The sequence below is a fragment of the Aquarana catesbeiana genome, linkage group LG11, assembly GCF_042186555.1.
Source record: "Aquarana catesbeiana isolate 2022-GZ linkage group LG11, ASM4218655v1, whole genome shotgun sequence".
Lineage (NCBI taxonomy): Eukaryota > Metazoa > Chordata > Amphibia > Anura > Ranidae > Aquarana > Aquarana catesbeiana.
This window is the reverse complement of record NC_133334.1, coordinates 112505180-112529592: the sequence shown is the minus strand read 5'-3', so window position 1 is coordinate 112529592 and position 24413 is coordinate 112505180. Positions and strand designations below refer to the sequence as shown.

At 43.9% G+C, this 24413-nt stretch overlaps 1 protein-coding gene across 2 annotated transcripts in view; it reads right to left on the bottom strand.

The window, feature by feature from the left end:
* The window catches only part of SLC25A45 (solute carrier family 25 member 45), a 74333-nt gene extending 50270 nt beyond the window's left edge, over positions 1 to 24063 (bottom strand). For both annotated transcript variants that reach the window (XM_073604898.1, XM_073604897.1), the window contains exon 1: positions 23929 to 24063. In XM_073604898.1, coding sequence (XP_073460999.1) covers positions 23929 to 23965 — 37 coding nt within the window. In that variant the 5' untranslated portion in view covers positions 23966 to 24063. The remainder of the gene's footprint in view (positions 1 to 23928) is intronic.
* Positions 24064 to 24413: the final 350 nt, after the last annotated feature.

The following is a 24413-nucleotide window of genomic DNA, read 5'->3' as shown; positions in this document are numbered from 1 at the left end:
GCCACAGGGGCACAGAAGACCGTAGATGACATACGGGGTACCGCAGTTGATGAACTGCTTAATCTTGTGGACCCTACCGTCTGTTCCAAAGACTTCTTTCTTTCTGCTTAGGCTCTGAAGAAAGGGGTGCTCCCCCGAAACGCGTAAGCCATCAGCCATTTGCGCTGGTCTTATCCTCTCGGCAACAGGTCCTGGGGTGTCGATCCACAGAAACAGCGCTTTTGCGCCCTTTTGAAAGCTATTTATACTAGCTCGTTTGTGAGTATAATTTTTACTGTTTTTATGCTGCATTAAAGTTTATCAGTGGTAATGCACTAGGTTGGTGCGCCCTCTTTCTTTTCTGTAAACCGTGAAGTGAAAGAATAAACAAAATTAAACACTCACATTTGGAAGAACATGGCAAGGCATGTAAACGGGAGGTCCACCCGATGCATTTCGGCTACACAGTCACCATCTGGGGTGTGGACCCCCCATAACAACATCGCTTAAAGGTAAATTTCAGACTATATCAATTATTTTTTCATCCATTATATATATACAGGTAGTAGTTCAGTAATCGCTACTCTCATTCTAATGGTATACATCTAGTATATTATTTACACATTGCACTTTTAAATCCCTTGTTTTTTTTATATATATCCTTTGTGCCTTGCTGTGGCTGGATAAGCCTCTTATGCTGTATTTTCAGTATACCTCATATGCATTAATAATCTCCAGATTGATATTTTCACCTTAGCGCAATCCCACTAGGAATGTAGCTAGAGCGGTCACATCAGGAACCGTCCATTCAGGGTTATCTAACCCCTCTCTTTTTAACCCCCTGACTCAGTTGGCCCCGGCTCTAAACATGTTTAAAGATCTTGTTCTTAAAGATCTCGCAAAACTACCACGCAAACGGACCTATAACCCCTTACCGGAGTCAGATCTCAAATCTTTATGTGATAACAAGGATTTGGTCATTCATCCCGCCGACAAAGGTGGGGGCATAGTACTTTTAAATAAAGCCGACTATATGGGGGAAATGTATAACATCCTAAGTGACCATTCCACTTATAAAGAACTGCCCAGTGACCCCACAACCACATACAAGAGAGAATTGACCAGTCTCATTTGTAAGGGTTTTGACTCCCTGATTTAAAACCATAAAGAAAAATCATATCTTGTTCCATTGGCCCCACGTATTCCTATCATTTATTATTTGCCCAAAATCCATAAGGACCCCCTTCACCCCCCTGGACGTCCCATCATAAGTGGGATAGATTCTATCACCTCCAGGATTGGAAAGTATATCGAATTTTTCTTACAACCATCAGTCAGAAAGACCCCATCCTATCTTAAGGATAACAAGCATGTGATCAATCGTCTATGTGAATTTAGCACTGAAGGTGACCTTATTATGGCCACAGCTGACGTCGCATCCTTGTATACCTGTATTCCACATCAGAGAGGAATGGAGGCTGCACAGCAATTTCTGAAAAGGGACACCACTCTTGCCACACCTCAGATTGAATTTATTTTAGAGCTATTAGATTTTGCCACCCACCACAATTAATTTTGGTTTGATGGCCGGTTTTATTTACAGCTTAAAGGTGTGGCGATGGGAGCGAAATTTGCTCCCAGTTTGGCCAACCTTTTTATGGCCAAGTGGGAGGAGGACGTCGTCTATGCCCTGGAACGCCTGCAGTTGAAACTGTGGGCCAGGTACATAGACGACGTCCTCCTCCTATGGGCTGGCACCTCGCAATCATTAGAAGAATTCTTCTCGCGAAAGGATACAATCAGGTTGAGGTTGATAGAGATCTCTCTATAGTTTTGAATACTGACCGAGCTCCACTGTTGACTGATAAACCCCAGCGAGAAGGTGACAACTATAAATAGTCATTTCTTACCAGGTTCTCAACACAACATAAACAGATTGAGGACATTTTTGATCGGCACTGGGGAATTTTGAGGAACGATAGAATACTTGGGCCTATCATACCTGAGAGACCCAAGGTTATCTATCGGGGTGCACCTTCACTTAAAAGTAGGATTGCACCATCTATCATTAATCCCCCTATTAGGCCTACATTTTTCTACAACTGGACAGGATATTATCCCTGTGTTCTATTTGTCACCATAATATCTGTGGACGCAGAGCTACTAAGGAATTTAGTTAGACGGCTACGGGTCAAACGTATACCATCAAACAATTCTGTACTTGTGCCACAACCAACATGGTATACCTATTGACCTGCCCTTGTGGGAGACAATAAGTTGGTAGAACCATATGATCATTTACAGCTAGGGTCACTGAGCATATTAACTTAATAAAACTTGGCGGTATTAAACATACAGTTCCTTGCCACTACGGACAACACCATGCACGTGATCCAACAGGGACTTAATTTCTCATTATAGACAGATACATTGCCCCATGGAGGGGTGGAGCCAAGATGAGAGGGGTATCCAGATTGGAAACTTTCTGGATTTACGAATTACAGACCCACCACCCACAAGGGATGAATGTGGAGTGGGACATTAACTCCTTTATAAACAGAGCTTAATTGCCAATTTTTGAATTTAGAATATTAGGAACGTTTTTTTCACTTTTTATAAATTGTATATGTTCTTAAATTTCTACTGACGTATTACAATCATTACACTCTTCTAATGTTGTTAGAACTGTCAGTCTCTAGTTTCCTAATTAATGTTTTGGATTTAGATCATCATTATGTCCAAATTTAGGTATTGTCACTTAATAATCCGATGATGCTACCCCCAGACCTTCATGTAGCTGTTACTGGATTTATTCTATTTATATTTAATGGTGTATATTGTTCCCCCAGTTTGCTTCATTATTAATACAGTTTTGCAAACTTTCCTCTTTCTCCTCTGGCCTTTGCGGGGCGGGTTAATTTTTTATGATTTTTCATGGTATTGCCACATATTCTCCGAGGGGCATGTGATCAGTCCTTCCACGTTTACAGCGAGATATGACTGTTATGCCCATTGCACTGAACCACACGGAGGTCACGACACCAGGCCTCGTTTTCATGACGAGGCTTGGTTGCCATGCAAGGCGGACGTCACAAGACCAAGCCACTATTTCACAACGAGGCTTGTCTAGCTTATTAGATGGAAGCCACGCAACAAAGCCTTGCTTTTATAGCAAGGCTTGACTAGCGGACCAGGTATTGCAATGCATAACCTTTTGCAATGTAAGTTATAGTTCGCAAAGCCACGGAGATATACAAGCAAACTAATTATGAAGTTATAAGCCTACTTCACGTATTTGTCTCATGTGCCTATCCACTCCTGGGATCCAAACAAGGAGACAGGAAGTGATGTCACGTGGAACCATTTCTGGCGTCAAGCAGGCTCTGGGGTCACCATTTCTATTTAAGCGATGTTGTTATGGGGGGTCCACACCCCAGATTACGACTGTGTAGTCGAAAGGCGTCAGATGGACCTCCTGTTTACATCGCTCTATGCCTTTTATATGCCTTGCCATGTTCTTCCAAATGTGAGTGTTTAATTTATATTTTATATTAAACTACCCTTTTTAAACGGTATTACGATATGTCAGCCCCCTTTTTTATTGCATGACACTATCCCTATGGTACCAAGCTCCCACCCTCCCTATGATGTTTGGAGCCTTCAGCTACTATCTAATGTTGGTCTAATGCTGATCGATTGACGGAGATCCAGGACCTGTTGTCCTCATTAGGTGTATTTAATCTAACAAGCCTTGCAGACTTGGGTGGTATAAGCCCCGCCAAGTCAATATGATCTGGTAAGCCGCCTCCTATTCACGGTGGTGGTGCCTCTGTTTATTCTTTCACTTCAAGGTTTACACCGGTGTTTGGAAGTTCCCATATGTCTATCGGACTGCACATTTATTTGGACTTCACTTGTCATTTAATTTTTGTTTTCTGCTTTGGACTTTGTGGTGCAGTCACCATACTAGCACATTGTCAAGAACTTTTTCTTAGTTGGACTCACATTCCACTATGTATGAGTTTCTGTCACTTTGATATGTTTATGTTTAATATCATAATTCTTCCATAATGTACATTTATGCACATTGGTTTTTTGCAACAACAGCGCTGCACTTATTAATTTTTTCTATAATAATAGTTACCTGTAGGTACAGTGAATATCTCCTAAACATGTGGTGTTTAGGAGATATTCACATGGAAAGCATCCGGGGATGTCACCAGTGCATGCGCTCTGAAGGGACGGCAGACCGCTTAGTTGTACTTCTCCTGGGAAGGAGTGAAGTTCGTTCTGCACTTTTGTGAACAATTTTTAGCCGACAGCCAGCTATAGCCCGCTGTCAGCTGACATCGCTCAGCAGGTCTAGGTTGTGGAAAGATCCTAACTTTAAAGTCAGGATTCACCCAGATGCCTGGACCAGTAGCTCACTCAGCCTTTCAGTGAGCCGCAGAGACCCTAAGCCAGCCACTCCTGCCCCCTCCACAGCTTGGCATTCCAGTGAGCTTAGGGGACGGGGGGTCAGAGCCAGGGACTGACAGTCACCTCTCTTTGCTCACTGAAGGCAGAGAACTGAGTAATCAGCGGTCTTTAATCTCTCTGTTGCTGGTCTTTGAAGCAGCTGGGGACAGATGCAACATTAGATTGATGCTCCATCCACCTAGGTAAGTATAATTAAAAAAAAAAACATCTCTTTTAACCACTTAAGCCTCGGACCATTTGGCTGGCAAAAGACCAGAGCACTTTTTGCGATTCGGCACTGCGTTGCTTTAACTGACAATTGCGCAGTCGTGCAACGCGGCTCCCAAACAAAATTGATGTCCTTTTTTCCCCACAAAAAGAGCGTTCTTTTGGTGGTATTTGATCACCTCTGCGGTTTTTATTTTTTACGCTATAAACAAAAAAGAGCGACAATTTTGAAAAAAAAACACATTATTTTTTACTTTTTGCTATAATAAATATCCCCCAAAAATATATAAAAAAACATTTTTTTCCTCAGTTTAGGCCAATACGTATTCTTCTACATATTTTTGGTAAAAAAAATCGCAATAAGCGTTTATTGATTGGCTTGCGCAAAAGTTATAGCGTCTAAAAAATAGGGGATAGTTTTATGGCATTTTTATTAATAATTTTTTTTTTACTAGTAATGGCAACGACCTGCGATTTTTATCGTGACTGCGACATTATGGCAGACAGATCGGACAATTTTGACACATTTTTGGGACCATTGTCATTTTTACAGCGATCAGTGCAATTAAATTGCACTGATTACTGTAAAAATGACACTGGCAGTGAAGGGGTTAACCACTAGGGGGCTAGGGAAGGGTTAAGTATGTCCTGGGGAGTGATTCTAACTTTGAGGGGGAGGGGCTGTGTTTGACACATCACTGATCATAGCTCCCGATCACAGGGAGCTATGATCAGTGACAGTGTCACTAGGCAGAACGGGGAGATGCTTGTTTACTTTAGCATCTCCCCGTTCTTCCTCTCCATGAGACGATCGCAGGTATCGCCGTGGACATCGAGTCCGTGGGACCCACGGTCGGACTCATGGAGCTCGCGTCGGGTGTGCGTTGCTGGCGGCGTGCGCGCGATGGCACGCTGGCAGATTCAAAGGGACGTACAGGTACGCCCATTTGCCTGTCCGTGCCATTCTGCCGACGTACATCGGCGTGTGCCGGTCGTTATGTGGTTAAAGGAAAAAAAATTCCCCTCTCCCTTTTAAGAACCCTCTAACCCCAAGCAAAGATTCCCGCTGTAAAATATCTCCCTCCCTTAAATATCCCCCCCAAAATTAACCCCCCCTGTCTCTAAACGGACCCCCCAAAGCAAAAATATATCCCTCAGTCAACACCCCCCCAGCAAAGATTCCTAATTATGAAGAAAATCTCCTTTCATCCAATCAAACTCCCTCCCAGAAGCAAATCCCTGCCATTAACCACCTTCTGTAAACCTCCCTACAAGAAACTCCCCCATTCTCCAAAAGCAAACCCACCCCCCTTTCCTTAACCCCCCACCAAAAGAAAATCCCCCAGGCTGGAATTCTCACTTCCTTCTTCCCAAAACAGAAAATTGATGCCTCCCCACTTACCAGACCTCCGATTCAGCACGACACGGAAGTAGGAAAACTTCTGCATCCCCAGTCTCCCTTTGGCGGTGTCATATGATACCTCGAGGAGTCTTCTAAGAGTTCCCTCAACCGTGCACTGTAAATTACCGGCATCTGAGACATTGCAGTAATTTCATGCTTTTCAGGGGGACCCCTTATTAAACTGAGGGGATGGGGCACTGCAGGGGGGGCTGGCTGCTGCACTCCGAAACTCTGATTGCTTCTACTATGCTGAGGCTAAACAGCAGGGACACTGTCTGGGCATTTTGCCAGGATGCTCTGGGGGGGGGGTTTTGAAAACCCCTGACCCTCCCTTATCTACGCCCCTGTGTAAGCTCCAGTTACCAGTCTGATGAGGCCATTATAGTCACAATTTGGCAAGATTCTGGCTGTGTATGGGGGAAACAAACTCATCCATCTCCTTTTGTGATCAATGTAGATTAGCTCTACATCCCTGCAAGTGAACCTGACACCACTGTTAACTTGTTTTACAAGATACAAGCGCCAAGGATGACATCCTCAACCTGGGCTCACTAGCTAGTGAATGACTGACCTGAAACAAGTGCGTAGTCTGTGAAGTCTGAAAAGACCTAACTCCCATTCTGCAAGATATAGGACTGTTATCCTGAACACTGACCTAGAACAGGCTTGTATATTTGAAAAACAAAATCACAATGCAAGTTCACAATCTGCTATACTCGTTTATTTACTACAATGCTTTCTTTGCTCTCACATGTATGCAACTCTATGTTAGTTGGTAGGGGTACGACCAGTTGGCACAGCTTTAGTTAGGGAAATGTTAGAGCACATTTAGTTAGCAATGTGTAGCAGAGATCTATAGCAGCCACAAATCTCTGATTCTTTTCTTCAGTGATTTGTAGTTGGCTACAGAGTTGCTTCTATAGCTGGATACAATTTTAAGCCGGCCATACTGTAAATCAGGGATATGCAATTAGCGGACCTCCAGATGTTGCAGAACTACAAGTCCCATGAGGCATAGCAAGACTCTGACAGCCACAAGCATGACACCCCGAGGCAGAGGCATGATGGGACTTGTAGTTTTGTAACAGCTGGAGGTCCGCTAATTGCATAGCCCTGCTGTAAATGATCAAAATTTGGCTGGCTCAGCAGGGACTGGCCGATTTTTCATCTATGTATGAGCAACCTTTAGATCAACTTCTGTATAACCACCCTGTCATTTTTTTTCCCAAACGATCAGTGCCGACAGCTATGGCTGGCAACACTGATCATTGTGTTCTAACAGCGGGGAAAACGCCCTGTCATCAGAACACAACAGCTCAGAGGGAATGATTCTCTCATCCACCTCAAATGTGTGGATAGGGAAATCTGCACATTTTTGGAATTAAAAAATGTATACTGTATGGCCTGCCTTAAGCTGAAAATAAATGTATAGAATTTTGAACGAAAAGTCTTTGGAAAATTCATTCAAATTCTCAGAAGACTCGTTTGTCATTCGAACATTTGATTTTGGAATAAATGGACTTTATTGACTAAAAGCCACAAACTGTTAGGCCGGCTAAAGATAGAGCACATTTCCATCCTGCAACCATGGGTTTGACAGTGTTGACAGGGGGGAAATCCCTCCAAGAGAGTCATTGTGTTCTCCCAGCAGGGGGCCGGGGGAGGGGGGAGAGGGGGGGTGAGCCGTCTCTGCCAGAAGAACACAGTGATTATTGCTAGCGGCTATTATAGTAATCGCATGTAAAATCTGGCAGGCTGGTTGTACCCAAATTGATCGATCGACTTGGTTACATTCAACCTACTCATACATGGTTCAAATCTCAAAATTCGAACCATCTATGGCCAGCTTTAGAAACTTGTTAGTTTGAGAAAATGTTCCAACCAATCTTCGTTGCTGCAGTTGAAAACGAACGTCAATTTGACCCACTAAAGAGTAGAACATTTTTATTTTGAAATTCTACTCATTTGTGGTCAGCTTTACTCTATGCAGCAAAAATTGGTGTGCCATGGTCATAAGCTGCTGCATTGGATAACGCGATCACCTACACAAACACACAGGTTGAATTGGAATGACTGGTGTCTTTATTCAACCTTATCAACTATTTAACCTACTGAAGCTGGCAGTTCTGTATCTATCGACAAAGTCTGCAAAAGTTAGCCATGAAACAACTGAGCTAAATTTCACTACAACTCAGACCTTTTTTTTTACTGCAATTTTTGTTTTCAGCAATAAAAACGATGCTGCAAAATGACCAGTTATACTTACCGGTAACAGTGTTTCTGGGAAGTCTTCCAGGACGGCACCCTGAGAGATGACTGGTCCCACCTGACAGGAAACACAATCAACAAAGAGGTTAAAACTCCCACCCCTCCCTGTGCTCCTAAGTTGTAAAAAATTATTGACCCACACCAGTGCACAAGAGTGAAACACCTCAAATCTTCATACAAATCCAACATACCAAAAGAGAGGGTGGGAAGTAGGCTTGCCATCCTGGAAGACTTCCCAGAAATACAGTTACCGGTAAGTGTAACTGGTCATTTTCTCAAGTCGTTTTCCAGGACGGCACCCTGAGAGAAGAGCAAGTAGTTCAGGCCTACCTTAGGGCGGGACAACAGCTTGTAGGACCTTCCTAACAAATATCAGATCCTGAGGTGACAGCAACTCCACCCTGTAGTGTCTCAGGAAGGTGCTCTGGCTTGTCCATGTAGCTGCTCTGCATATCTGCTCCACCGATGCTTCGGCCCTTTCTGCCCAAGAGGTTGCCAGAGACTGAGTGGAATATGCCTTAAGGTTATTCAGGGCTGCCCTACCAGCCTGATCATAGGCTAAGTCTGCTTGATTCATCTAGCTATGGATGTTTTAGACATTTGCTGACCCTTCTTCTGTCCAGAAAAACGAACTAATAAGTGGCTGGACCTTCTAAACTCTTTTACTCTAGTAAATAATCTAAATAAGCCAAAAGACAACGTCTGACATCTAAACAATGAAAGGAACTTTCTCTCTCGTTCTGAGGATTGGTACAAAAGGAAGGACAATCTCTTGAGTTCTGTGGAACCTTGAGGCTATTTCGGGAGGTACAGGGGGTCCTGCCTGAGTACAACCCGGTCATCAAGTGATAGAAAAAAGGGCTCTTTTATTGACAGAGCCTGGATGTCGCCTATCCTCCTAGCTGTTGTAACCGCCAGCAGGAAGGCTGTCTTGGATAAGTAACTTAAGAGGGATAAGAGCTAGTGGCTCAAACGGTGCCCTGGTTAGGGCTTCCAAGACTAGCGTAAGGTCTCAAGGCGGAAACTTGCTCATTTGCACTGGGGACAGTCTATCGCTGGCTGACAAGAACCTCTTAATCAGGGGGCCAAGAGCCACCCTCCTGTCCAAAAAACTGAACAAGGCTGCGACCTGAACCTTAAGTGTCTTTGTCGTCAACCCTGATCCGTGCCATCCTGGAGAAAGTCCAGGATGTCAGGGATCTCTTGTTGGAATGTCCCCTTCGCCTGGCACCAGCGTGAAAAGACTCCCCAGACTTTGGCGTAAATACACCTGGTAACCGGTTTCCTGCTCAAAAGAAGGGTGTCGATTACTCTCTCAGAACACCCCCTATTCCGCAGGCTCTCCCTTTCAAGAGCCAAGCCGTCAGCCTGAAGAAGCCGGGATCTGGGTGGCAGACTGGGCCCTGAAGAATGTCCTCCCGTGCCAGAAGGGGCTGAGGGGGAGCTACGGACCAATTTCCCAGGGAAGGGAACCAGGTCCTCTTGGGCCACCATGGGGTGATCAGAATCAGTCTGCCATCTAAGAGACTTAGCTTCTGCAGTATCCTCTGGATCAGAACTAAGGGGGAAAGGCATATGCCAAGCGGAAGTCCCAAACTTGGGCCAGCATGTCTACCCCCTCTGAACCCCTCTCGAAAGAGAGAGTGAGAAGAATCTCTTCACTCTTCTGTTTTCTCTGGGGGCAAAGAGATCATTCTTTGTGTTGCTGAAGTGCTGACATACGAGGGAGAACACTTCGGGGTTCAATTCCCACTCCCTGGTGAATCGGTTGCCGACTGAGGTAGTCCGCTTCGACATTATATGCCCCCTTTATATGTATTGCTGAGATAGAGGGGACTCTCTGCTCTGCCCACTTCAGGAGTTCCAGAGCCAGGGTCAGAAGAGCGCAAGATCTGGTGCCTCCCTAATGATTCAGGAAGGCCACCGCGGTTGCGTTGCCGGAAAGGATCTGGACCTCCTTGCCCTTGATTATTTCCTCGAAGGCCCTTAAGGCCTCTCTGACCACCAGGAATTCCCAGAACTTGGATAAAGCGCTCCTCTGACTCTGGTTCCAGGCCCCCTGGGCTCGAAGTTCCTCTAAGTGCCAATCCCAAGCACTTGCATCCGTTGTTACCCTGAGGGATTGGAAATGGGCCCAAAGGTGGCCCTCTGGCAACCTCTGAGGATCGAACACCACTGCAGAGACTTCTTCATCCTTCCTGGAAAGGGAACCCTGTTGTTCAGCGTTCCTCTTTTCCCATCCCATGAGGATAGTAGGAATTGCTGGAGAGTCCTGGAATGGAGCTGAGCCCATGGGACCACAGGGATACAGGATGTCATCAACCCGAGAACTCTCATGACCCTTCTGTAAGAGACCTCTTCTAATTCAAGAAGGGATGCTACTGCTGCAATGAGGCCCTCTACCTTCCCCTGGGGCAAAACAATCTTCTGTGCTGTTAGATCCACCAGGAATCCTAGATAGACCTTGGTCTGGGCAGGAACCAGCGAGGACTTTTCTTGGCTTATAATCTACCCCAGGGACTCCAAGGTACTCACTAGTTTGGCCAGGTCAGAGAGAAGTAGATCTCGACTCTGGTTGTAAACCAGTATGTCGTTGAGATAGGGGATAAGCGTTACCCCTTGGAGATGGATGAATGCAATCCCCTCTGCCAGGATCTTTGTAAACACTCTCGGACCGGCTGCCAGTCCAAAGGGTAGGGCAGAGAACTGCCAGTGCTGCACTCCCTGTTCCGAGGGGACCGCGAACCTTAGAAAGGCCTGGTGCTCTGAAAAAATAGGGACGTGAAGATAGGCATCCTTCAAGTCTATCGTTACCATAAATACGTCTTTCAGAAGGTGCTTTCTGAGAGTATAGATGCTTTCCATGCGGAACCTTTTGTACTGCAGGAATCTGTTTAGCCTTCTTAGATTTATTATGAGGCGCTACTTTCCCGAGGGCTTTGGGACTACAAAGATGTGGGGATAAAACCCCTGCCCACACTGTTCTGCTGGGACTAGCACTATGACCCCCTGCTCCGCCAGCTGTTTGACACTGTGTAAAAGCCCACTGCTTTCTGAGGGTCCCTGGGTAAGTGGGTTAAAAGGAAACTTGGGGGAGGTGAGGAGAGTAACTCCAATCTGTAGCCCTCTCTTACTATCTGAAGGATCTCTCTCCTTTCCCTCTGAGAGAGAAAGTGGGAAAGTCTTCCCCCCACCCTTACATCACTTGGAATCCTTGTCGGCAGACTTCTGGCTGGGAAAGAGAAGACCTTCCTTCTGCTTGCCCTTGCTTACCTTCCTTTTTATCTCTAAACCGGCTTTTAGCCTGGGTGCCTTAAAAAAATTTTCCCCTCTCCTTCTTAGGTTTTATGGGAAATATCTTGCCTTTCTCTGTAGACCTAGAAAGGGCCTCATCCAACCCAGTGCCGAAGAGCAGGGAACCCCCAAATGGAAGACAACACCGTCAAGTCTTAGAAATGTTGTCCCCATCCTAGGTCTTGACCCACAAAGCTCTCCTTGCGGAATTCAAAAGGGCACCGGTTTTGGCGGTTGTACGCACCGTTTCAACTGCTGCATCTGCCAGGTAAGCTACTGCCCTACCAATCACCTCTAAAGAGTCCAAGACCTGTTTGAACTTAGAGGTTCACGACACATGATCCATTAGTTTGGTGACCCACATGTCTGCATTCGTAGTCACACAAGCCAAAGCCAAGGCAGGACTCATAGCCGCTGCATTGGCTTCCCAGGTCCTGCGCAAGAGGGTCTCGGCTCATTGATCCATTTGGTCCCTGATGTTGCCCGCATCCTCAAATGAGAGGTCGGATTGCTTGGACACCTGAACCAGGTAAGCATCTAATCTAGGTGCCTTAAGGAATCTCTCTTCCTCTTCCTCCTTGAAGGGGCACCTACAATTCCACGTTTTAAACTTCAAAAGCTTTCTTTCAGGCTCCTTCCACTCCCTCAGAATGATATCCTTAAGGGCCTGGTAGATCGGGAGAACTTTGGATTGGGGCTTAACCAAACCCCTATACATCCTATCTTGTGCGGACACCTGTGCTGCAGGTTCCTGAATCTCTTCTGATGCATACACTGCCCTAAGAAGGCCCTCCATATCATTGGCGGCAAAGATATGTCTGCCTGGTCTGGAATCCTCCTTTTCCTCCTCCTGACTGTCCTCAATGCCTTCATCAGAACCACTCTGATCAGGGGATTAAGCCTCCAGCTCCTCAGAATCCTGAGAGGAGAGAAGTCTCAGGGGTTCTGGACGCCTATGTCTGCTACCCTCTGCTCTGTTAAAAGGAGGAGCCCTCTTGGGAGGAAGAACCCTCTCTGCTAGTGTGGGGTTCAGGGTCCCTAGCCTTGAGGGTTGCTTGGAAAGCTTTAAGGGTTGTCAGCATCTCCGAGAGAAAGTCTTTCATAACCTGAGGGGTTTCTTTTCCCGCTAGCTTGTGGATACACTAGTAACAAAAAGGTTTAGAGTGATCCTGTGGTAATTTATCATTACAATATCCGCATCTTTTAGAGCAGAAAGGGGCTTTAGGACGGCTAAGGACCACCTGGGCAGTACCGTCCTCCCCTATAAGAGACACATATGCAAGTTAGAAAACAATGCCCTTGCTATGTCCCGCAGGAGTAAGAATCATTACCCCTGCCAGCTAGGTCGACTCACCCCCTGTGGTCTGAGACTGGTGCTGATGATCAGGTAAGAGCTGGATGTGGACACCTGCTCCACTGTTGGTCAGACCTCCACTCCCAGCTCAGAACGCCGCCGCCGTTTTGCTGAAGCCCCGGACCGATAGTGACCCGGGGAGGAGTGGTGGAGGAAGCTGTGTTATTCCTCTTCCTGTCCCCAGCAAGATGGCGCAGAGTCCTCTCAGCCCAGCCGAACAGTGCCATCCCTCACTGCTAGCCGCCCGCGCAACCCTCTGAGGGAGTGCCAGGAGTCGGGGGTATGCTGCACCCAGTGCCCCGAGGGAGGCCCGACCGCCAGCTCCCCCCGCTGAATGGACGCCTGCCAGGTAAGGAGGGAGGAACAGGAAAATGGTCCCTGAAGTTCTGGGTACCCCACTGTACCCAGGGTCCTTCAGCTCTCATGGGGGCTCCCCCCCTCAGGAAGGGCAAGCCCTACCGGACCCAAAAGCATCACAAGCCTGCGGCCCGGCTCCCAGGGGGGGAGCCCCCGGCTTCGGGTCTTTTAGCTGTGGGCAAACACAATCAAGAACTGAGGAGCACAGGGAGGGGCGGGGGTTTTAACCTCTTTGTTAATTGTGTTTCCTGTCAGGTAGAACCTGTCATCTCTCAGGGTGCCGTCCTGGAAGACAACTTGAGAAAAATAGCTTGTGTGACAAGGCTGTTATAAGAAGTCCAATCACACGGCAGGTATTAGCAAAGGTTCATACAGTAACTCATGGCATGTGTTATACAGCCTGAGTGTGAAACTGCAAGGATAAAGATATGAGAGTGGCACAATATATTTTTATGGGTGATGTTGTAGATCCCCACCTCCCTGTACCAATTTGACATAGACGTCCACTTATCCTCACTTCACAGTGCCTCATCAATTCCTCAGGTCCAGCGCTGGCTGTTGGGCAGTGACACCAGGTTCTACTGAGGAGCGTTTACCCTTGTGGAGACACCATCTGGAGATGCAGCGGTTCAGTGTTTCACCTGCTGACATCCCGGCGGCTCTCCCCGTGCTGACGTCATCAGCCGTCGCCACGGAGCTCCAGCCGGGCTGTTCTCCACATTACAGAGCGTCGGCTCATCGATTTCCATAGCCACCTGACAGCTCACTGGAGCCGGCGAGCCCCCCTGCATGAGGCTACATTCCTCCTATCTCCCTGAACACCACAGCCACCCGACAGTTCACTGGAGCCGGCGAGCTCCCCCACATAAGGTTAGACTCCCTTCACCACGGGTAGGCTGTTAGTGTCTTCTCTCCATGTTCTCCTGCTTCCATCACTCTACCCATTGTCATTTGCTCCAAGTACTACACTTCACTTTTGTCATCCCACCCATTGCTTTGTATTGAGTTTTTTTCTGGACTAATCTCCTGTGCTGGTCTCCTGTCGTTAGAGAGCTGCTGTCCGCTATTGCTAGTGCCTTTTATATGTTATTATTTAAATGCACTACTTTTTATCTTCGTAATAATTTTTGGTTATTGTTTTTTAATTATTATTGTTTTTTAATTCTGTGTTACTGTGGTGCTCTCTGCAACAGCTTTTCTATATATATTTTTGTACACATTGTGGTTTATTCATTTAATAGTTATCACTATCTAATTACATTTTGGTTTATTAAATCATTACATTTTTTATGTCTGTTGTAGCAGTTAGTTTTTTAACACATCCTGAGCGCTGGGCTGTATTTGTTCTCTTCCTGTTATGATCTGTATCCACCAGCTATGGTTGGTCCAGCTGCACGGGGTGTCCTTTTTCTTTTTCTTTTTTTCTTCCCTCCACTTTTCTGTATAGATTATGGTGTCTATTTACATAATGTCTGACCCCTGGCATGATAGTTACATATGAGTCATGCATCACACGTTCTATATAGAGCACTCCAGGTAGCCCACCATTGGCGCTGGGTTTATATTGTGGTTTTTTTGTCCTTTTAAAAACCACACCACAAACACTGTGAAATCGCATATGCGTTTTTGCCGCGTTTCTACGGAGATCAGTGTGAAAGTGCCCTAAATGTTTTTAATCCATTGCTGGAAAAGACAAATAAAGTATAGAATAATAAAAAAACTGGGTATCCTCACTAGAGCGCCCTTCCAACAAACAGACACCCCCATCGTGCCAATGCCTCTAAATCAACTAAAATAGTGGTGTAAATCAGTATTAAGTGATGAACACCCAAAAATTCAATTCCTTAATCTCACAAATAGTGTTGACCAGTGTTAAATGGTGTGTATAAAATATAATGAAAACGTGAAAGTTGATAAAAACAAACGAAAGTAGGAACAGCTGCCCCTTTAAATTATAAAGTGTACAAGCAAACTATTTAATCCACAATGCCACTGCTAGCCCAATACTCCCCTAGAGGCACATGGAATAAATATGGGGCGCTTCAAATAATATTACCAAAAAAACTGTGTATAGCACAATAATGGTGAAACCGTTCTACTGGGTTTTGTGCTGCACGTGACAAATGAATGGTGCTATTAATCTACCAATAACACACATTAAATAAATGATTGTGACATTCACGTGAAACACTCTGTGAAATCACTGCATTCCATGCTGTGACATCTCAAAACATCAAATGACAGTCCATATGTATCAGATCCATCCAAGAGGAACTGCTTGTGATCACATCTAGTGTAAATCAGCTGCATACATTTAAGTGTCTAGTGATCACATGGGGAACTGAGCACAGGGGTGAGGTGGAAGACACACAAAGACACTTAAATGTATGCAGCTGATTTACACTAGATGTGATCACAAGCAGTTCCTCTTGGATGGATCTGATACATATGGACTGTCATTTGATGTTTTGAGATGTCACAGCATGGAATGCAGTGATTTCACAGAGTGTTTCACGTGAATGTCACAATCATTTATTTAATGTGTGTTATTGGTAGATTAATAGCACCATTCATTTGTCACGTGCAGCACAAAACCCAGTAGAAGGGTTTCACCATTATTGTGCTATACACAGTTTTTTTGGTAATATTATTTGAAGCGCCCCATATTTATTCCTCTAGGGGAGTATTGGGCTAGCAGTGGCATTGTGGATTAAATAGTTTGCTTGTACAAAGTATAGAATAAACATATATGCTAATATCTGTCATGGGGTTGATTTATTAAAGCTGGAGCATGCAGAAACTGGTGAAGCTGTACATGGTATCAGCTGCTATCTTCAGCTTTTTTAATTAAGCTTTGACAATAAAATCTGGAAGCTGATTGGTTTCTGTGCAGAGCGGCACCAGATTTTGCACTCTCCAGTATTAATAAATACCCCCCACAGTGTCCATACTATAGGAAGCAAAGTATTATTTGTACATGCATTACAACCATTAATCCTTACTGCTGTATGTCTATACCAAATATGACAATAAACTAGTCTTGCAATAACACAAGAGGGTAAAACAATACAGAAATAGAGATTCATGTGCATGGAGTATTGTTTTCTAGGAAAATGGTGCAGTTTGTTGTTACACATGGTGACCATATTATCAAACATTACAGGGCAACCCCTAGCCTCATAAGTTAACTTTTATTAAGGTAGAGCATGGTTAACAGCATCTGCCAACTAAAAATGTTGGGAGGATCGGGAGATTTCCACTGGATAAAATGAGAATCACGATTTTTTCGCTTAGAATAAAGATCAGGATTCTCTCACAATTCTCCATGCAACATCATCTTTCATATTATACAAAAAAAAATGGGCTAACTTTACTGTTTACCATAAAGAGCAATCAGTGTAAATTCACAATAACTTGATAAGAACAATTGTTTGCAAGCTGAACACTTATAAGGTGATCACAACGCCTGAAGGTAAATCAAAAGATAAAAAGAAGTGAAAATTAAATTAAATTCTAGAAATCAGATAAATAATAACAGTCCAGATATTCAGTGAAATCCCAGATAGCAGCAGCAGCAGCGACCATCCACGTGTGGGAACAGGCTGTTTAGTTTCTTTTTAATTAATGTGTATTTTTTCCCAAAATATTGCGTTTGAAAAACCACTGCGCAAATACAGTGTGACATAAAATATTGCAACGACCGCCATTTTATTCTCTAGGGTCTCTGGTAAAAATTATACAGTATCTCAGAAAAGTGAGTATACCTCTCACATTTTTGTAATTATTTTATTATATCTCTTATGTGACAACACTGAAGAAATGACACTTTCTACAATGTAAAGTAGTAAGTGTACAGCTTGTAAAACAGTGTAAATTTGCTGTCCCATCAAAATAACTCAACACACAGCCATTAATGTCTAAACCGCTGGCAACAAAAGTGAGTATACCCCCTAAGTGAAAATGTCCAAATTGGGCCTAATTAGCCATTTTCCCTCTCCGGTGTGACTCAGTGTTACAAGGTCTCAGGTGCGAACAGTGGCGACCCGTGCATTGTGAGCGCACTGACGCCACACCCCCATCCATGCGCCCAGCCCTTTCAGGATGCATGGACTCCCATGGCGGGGGTGGGAGGGGGTGGGTTTTTGTTAAGCACCCGATTAGAGCTAGAGGCTCTAATAGGCTTCAAAATAGGGTGGGCTCGGGGGGAGGGGGGGGCGCAGAGAGTGCACCCTCATCCCACCCAATTGTGTGAAGATAGCAAATTAATTTTCACTATTTTTTCACAAACCTCCCTCCCCGCCAATCAGGAGGCAGGGCGTCAGACCTATTTCCTAATTGGCCAAAGCGCTAGGCCACCCTATTGGATGCCTGGCGCTTAGGAAAAGGAGCGGAGGAGACACGCGCTGGACTGGAGGAAGGATACCTCCGCCGCCGCTCTGGTGAACTTGCAGAGGAGCATGGCGGTAAGTGCCTGACCACAGGGGGTCTGTCAGAGCTAAGAGCCATGTGCGGGGGGGTTGGGGGTGCTGCCAGAGCCGCGAGCCCTGCGATGGGGTGCTGTTAGAGCCGCGAGCTCCAAGGGGGGCTGCTGCTGTCAAAGCCCAGAGACGAGGGGGCAAATGTGCTGCCAGAGCCGTGAGTCCTGTGAGTGGGGGGTCGGGGGTGTGCTGTCTGAGCCGGGGGTTCTGTGCTAATCTGTGTACCCTGATCTGTGAGGCTGAGCTTTATATACCCCGATCTGTGAAGCTAAGCTGTATACCCTGATCTGTGAGGCTAAGCTGTATACCCTGATCTGTGAGGCTGAGCTTTATATACCCTGATCTGTGAGGATAAGCTGTATACCCTGATCTGTATACCCTGATCTGTGAGGCTGAGCTTTATATAACCTGATCTGTATACCATGATCTGTGAGGCTGAGCTTTATATACCCTGATCTGTATACCCTGATATGTGAGGCTGAGCTTTATATAGCCTGACCTGTATACCTCTATACCTTGATCTGTGAGGCTGAGCTTTATATACCCTGATCTGTGTACCCCGATCTGTGAGGCTGAGCTTTATATACCCTGATCTGTGAGGCTAAGCTGTATACCCTGATCTGTACACCCTGAGCTTTATATACCCTGATCTGTATATCCTGATCTGTGGGGCTGAGATTTATATACCCTGATCTGTAAACCCTGATTTGTGAGGCTAAGCTGTATACCCTGATCTGTGAGGCTGAGCTTTATATACCCTGATCTGTATACCTTGATTTGTGAGGCTGAGCTTTATATACCCTGATCTGTGAGGCTAAGCTGTATACCCAGATCTGTATACCCTGATCTGTAAGGCTAAGCTGTAAACCCTGATCTGTGAGGCTGAGCTATATACTCCTAACACTATGGGTGGAAGCAAGTGGAATACAGGGGACAGAGTGGTTGGATTCTATAAGGGGTGGGTCTTATGAGAACGGCGGAGTCTGGTGCCCCCCCATCCTAAAACTTCACCAGCCGCCACTAGGTGTGAATAAGGAGCAGGTGTGTTTAATTTGGTGTTATCGCTCTCACTCTCTCCTACTGGTCACTGGAAGTTAAACATGGCACCTCATGGCAAAGAACTCTCTGAGGATCTGAAAAAAATAGAATTGTTGCTCTACATAAAGATGGCCTAGGCTATAAGAAGATTGCCAAGACCCTGAAACTGAGCTGCAGCACGGTGGCCAAGGCCATACAGCGGTTTAACAGGACAGGTTCCACTCAGAACAGGCCGCAGACAAATGTCTGTTGTCGGATTTTGTACACAAGTCCGTCCGGCAAAAGTCAAAAGTACAAACGCGCATGTTTGGAAGCAAGAACGAGCCAGAAGCGGTCGGTTTTGTAAACTAGCGTTCATAATGGAGAATTGACATTCGTGACATGGCAAATTATGAAATCTCTAAATGCAGCGCACAATTCTCTTCTTCTTTAATGGGATAATAATGAAGCTGCTTTGATGGAGATACTGATGGAGTCCTGCCAAACGTATTTTAAAAGGCTTTTATTTTCTAGTGATATCAAGAATAATATTATTATGCTTGTTTTTTTGGGGGGCAAGTTACCACAACACCATTATCCCGTGGTTTTTAGGATCAAAGACACAACTATGTTGGTGTTCCTGGTCAATTTTACATTGTATTTTTTTAAATGTAACTGCCTACTACCAAACTGTCATTTGAAGTAAAACACTTAAAACCCCTTGGCTTCTCTATTGTTTATTGTATTTAATTAGGCTTCCCATATTTACCACTTTTCTTGGCACAGCATTGTGATATCACACATGAGTAAGTGGGATGCCCAAGACTCTATCACTATATTAATTATATGTTTGTTCATATACTACTATAACAGTTTGATTATTTTCAATTCAATTTTGATCATTTATTTAGCGCGATTCTATTATTCTTCTTATATTTTGCACTGTATTTATGTTATTCAGGAGAATTGCTGCTGTTCGTGTTTTTTTATTTATATATTCACTTGCTCACTTGTCTATCTATTTATGGTTTTGGTTTCTGTTAGCGCAGTTTGACCCCCTTTTTACTTCTCTTGTTTTGTAAAGTAAAAAAACAGGCACTGAAATAGATCATAGCCCATTTGTGGGTTAAAAAAACTACTCAGAACGACCTGCACAGTTCAGTAAATTGCAAGTGCTTTCAATGACACACTGTCCTAATGCTGTAGGCATAAAGGTTATTTAACCACCTCAATACCATTTTTAAGTTTTCAGTGCTGTCACACTGTCAATGCAATTACTCAGTCATGCAAAACTGTACCCAAATAGAATTTTTATGATTTTTTTGAGACAGATAGAACTTTCATTTGACAGTATGTACAGTAATCACTACTGGGTTTTTAATTTCTTGCTATAAAAAAAGTATACCAATTTTTTTCTTTCTTAACCGCTTGCCGACCGCCGCACCTACAATTAAGTCGGCAGAATGGCACGGACAGGCAAATGGGCGTACAGGTACGTCCCTTTAAATTTGCTGCCATGTGGTCACGCAAGCGACCCTGCCGCAAGCTCCGTGAGTGTGATCATGGGTCCCCCGGACTCGACATCCGTGGGGATACCGGCGATTGTCTCACGGAGAGGAAGAATGGGGAAATGCTGATGTAAACAAGCATTTCCCCGTTCTGCCTAATGACACTGACACTGATCACTGCTCCCTGTAATTGGGAGCGGTGATCAGTGTTGTGTCAAATATAGCCCATCCCCCCTACAGTTAGAATCACTCCCTAGGACACAACTCCTGCAGCGCCCCCTCCTGGTTAACCCCTTCACTGAAAGTCACATTTACACAGTAATCAATGCATTTTTAATCGCACTGATCGCTGTATAAATGTGAACGGTCCCAAAATAGCGCCAAAAATGTCTCAGTCACAATAAAAATTGCTGATCGCTGCCATTACTAGTAAAAAAAAATATTAATAAAAATGCCATAAAACTATCCCCTATTTTGTAGACGCTATAACTTTTGTGCAAACCAATCAATAAACGCTTATTGCAATTTTTTTTTTCCAAAAATATGTAGAAGAATATGTATCGGCCTAAACTGAGGAAAAAAAATGTTTTTTTATATATTTTTTGAGGATATTTATTATAGCAAAAAGTAAAAAAAATGCGTTTTTTCAAAATTGTCACTATTTTTTTGTTTATAGCGCAAAAAATAAAAACCACAGAGGTGATCAAATACCACCAAAAGAAAGCTCTATTTGTGGGATAAAAAAGGACGTCAATTTCGTTTGGGAGCCACGACACACGTGCGCGCAATTGTAAGTTAAAGCGACGCAGTGCCGAATCGCAAAAAGTGCTCCGGTCTTTGGCCAGCCAAATGGTCTGGGGCTTAAGTGGTTAAAGAACACGTTTTGTTATAAAATTTTGCATATTGATAATCTCTCTTCAGAAATTTAAGCCAAAATGTATTCTGCTACACTTCTTTGTTAAAACTAACCCAAATCAGTGTACAACATATATTATTTAGTCTCTGTGAAAGTTATACAGTCTACAAAACATTGGTATGCACTGTATAGTTGAAAGTGGATTAATCCTGATGTACTAATCTCATTTCTTGATGCCCTAAAATGCCAGGACAGTACAAATTCCCCCAAATGACCCCTTTTTGGAAAGCAGACAGTCCAAGATATTTAGCAAAAGGCATAGTGCGTTTTTGAAGTTAACATTTTTTTTTGTCACAATTTCTTGGAAAATTTAGAAATTACAGCAGGACCATACTCACCTTGGATCCAGTGATGCGGCATCCTGGAGCTCCTTGCCATCCGCTGACATCTTTGGGCGGCCAGGTCTCGATCGCTGACCGCTTTAATTTGGAGTGAGGTACAGGGGCGAACAGGCAGGTAATTCATTTTAATGCAGACAAAGCATGTCTCTTCTGCATTCAAAATCCTGCCGGTTGCTCATTTATTTTCTTTTAATATACATATTTTTTTTTTTTTCCACAAAGATGTCATTTTTGTCCGGTAGACACAGAAGTGAAAGATTGTGCAGCTGCACGAGCGGAAGACACATGGGTACAACCTCTTGGAACTAGAGAGCACCCACCATTTATATACATTAGCTGGGCGGAAAGGGGGTAAAGATGGTGTGAGGTCAAGCTTTTTTTCTTTATATACAATAGGAAAGGGTTAAAACCCCTGCCAGCTTCTTTTTTGCTCTCTGTGTGCCACTGGCAAAAAATCCCTTTACTTCCTGTCCCAGAGACACAACAGGAAGTTAGAAGAAATTTCCTAAAGTGAGGTAAATTCACATCTTAGACAGGTGTCCCTATTGGAAGATTTCTCCATACCTGTTGTCCTGGGGACAACTCTAAAATGTTGGATGTCCCCTGCCTTTCTTATTCAGTAAAAATGGTCACCAGTACAAACAGAGGGATGAATCTTCCTAAAAGGAGACAAAGATAGCAATAAAATAATTCACAGAGAATCTAATCCTTCCCCAATCTACATATTACCTTACCTTAAAGTAGAACTATAGGCAAAACTTCTTTTTTTATTTTGGATAGAGCAATTTTTTTGATTTCACCATCTGTGTTCCATTCCAGAGATTGTCCTTCGCGTCCTGTCCCTTAGTCAAACAGGAAGTGAGAAGAAATCCCTGCAAATTAAGGTGATTGATCTGCAGCAGGTATTTTATTTGACAAGCTCTGATCTGTAGTTTCTAGCCAGCTCAGTGCTAATCACCAGTGCTCAAAATGAGTAACTACAAGGAGGGGTACCTTGCTGCCTAATTAAATTGGTAAAAGGACTGTGTTGATTCACGTCCTCATTTGCTCAAATTTTTTTTCTCAACAGTGGCTCTTCTCTGTACTGAAAACATACATCTACTTGTAAAGATGGGAGATTTACAATAGATTCTTACACCCAAATATGAAAATTCTAATTCATTATGGTTACTGGGGTGGGGGATTCTGGAAGATTCCTATGCCTTAGTACCCATGTTGCCTTTTGTTAATGACTTCATTTGTTATCAATAACGGTTTTCTGGACCAGCTTTTGAGAGATCCACTCTCTGGTTGTAAAAGAAGTACTTGTGGCAGGGTGCATTGGTAAGAGGTCCAACGTTCTGAATGTTTTCAAGGGATGTAGATAGGGAGGGAGAGAATGGGGGGGGGGGTCAAATTTTCCCCTCAGAGCACCCACAGAGCTGCAGACGCCATTCCTGTCTCCTGTCAAAACTCAAGGCTCAAGGCTCTCTTTAGCTCCTCCTCCCACTGCTTGACCCCTTCATTCTGTGTGTTTGCATTCCTGACCCCTGCGCTCTGTGTTCTGCACTGCTGATCACAGTTAGACTCCTGCTTGTGGCACGGTAATTACAGAAAATTTTTGGATACAAGAACTGTGTCATATGTTGTCATGTAAACAGTGTGTAGGCTCACGTTTTAAGCCCCTCCCAATTTTGCCACAACCACAATCTGCCACAGTACACTGCACATGCTGCGTAATTGTTTTCCTCTAGATGCCCAAGGCTGAACCCCCAGGAAGAAAAAATATCTATGCCCCTATAGTTTTCCACCAAATAAACACTTTGTCAATAGAGTCCAAAAGTATACCGGCGACATCTATCAGAATGGTTACTGTCATATTCAAATACAGTAATTATTTTAAAAAGGTGAGAGGACTTATGGGAACATGTTATTTTTACATGACAGCTCCATTCAGCTTCTGCTGAACCAAAACACTTGGACACTATTTGAACCACTGAGTTTCATTGGGTATTGGTTCTGGCCAACCTAAAAAAAGTGTCACAGAAGTGATTTTACAGGTAAGGAGATTTCAAGCAATGCTCCCTGGACATGTGTATGTAAAATGGCATTTACCCAGATACCCCTTCTTATTTTAATAAGAGACATTTCCACACATTTCTTAGGGAGTACTGTCTAAAGCCTTCCTACCTGTACAGTGTTCCACAGAACTGCAATAATCTCTGTAGTGTAGAGAAATGTTTACAATGAATACAAAGGCATTCTATTAATAAATACAAAGACCTTTGCTTTTCTATTGCCATAAAAACACATGCACACATTGTCATGAACAATTGAGCAATGATTTACCTGAAATCCACCCAGCAATGAATTCAGTGAACGACATGGTAAGATCTCCAGGAAAAAGTGAATTTCACCTATAAAAGAAAATCTACACCGCAGACAAACATGTCGAACTTTGACTTTGTGTAACCTTTAACTAGTAAGTGGGCAGTTAGTACCGCTGCTTTTCAAGTAAATACATCTGAATAAGTGGAGTTGGCTAATGACTACAAAAACGACTGTATCGCTGTTTTAACAGCAGTAATATTAACCATAAACCTGTTTCACTAAGAGCTCTCTCTCTCTCTTTCTCTCTCTCTCCCTCTATATATATATATATATATATATATATATATATATATATACAGTATCTCACAAAAGTGAGTACACCCCTCACATTTTTTGTAAATATTTTATCATATCTTTTCATGTGACAACACTGAAGAAATTACACTTTGCTACAATTCAAAGTAGTGAGTGTACAGCTTGTATAACAGTGTAAATGTGCTGTC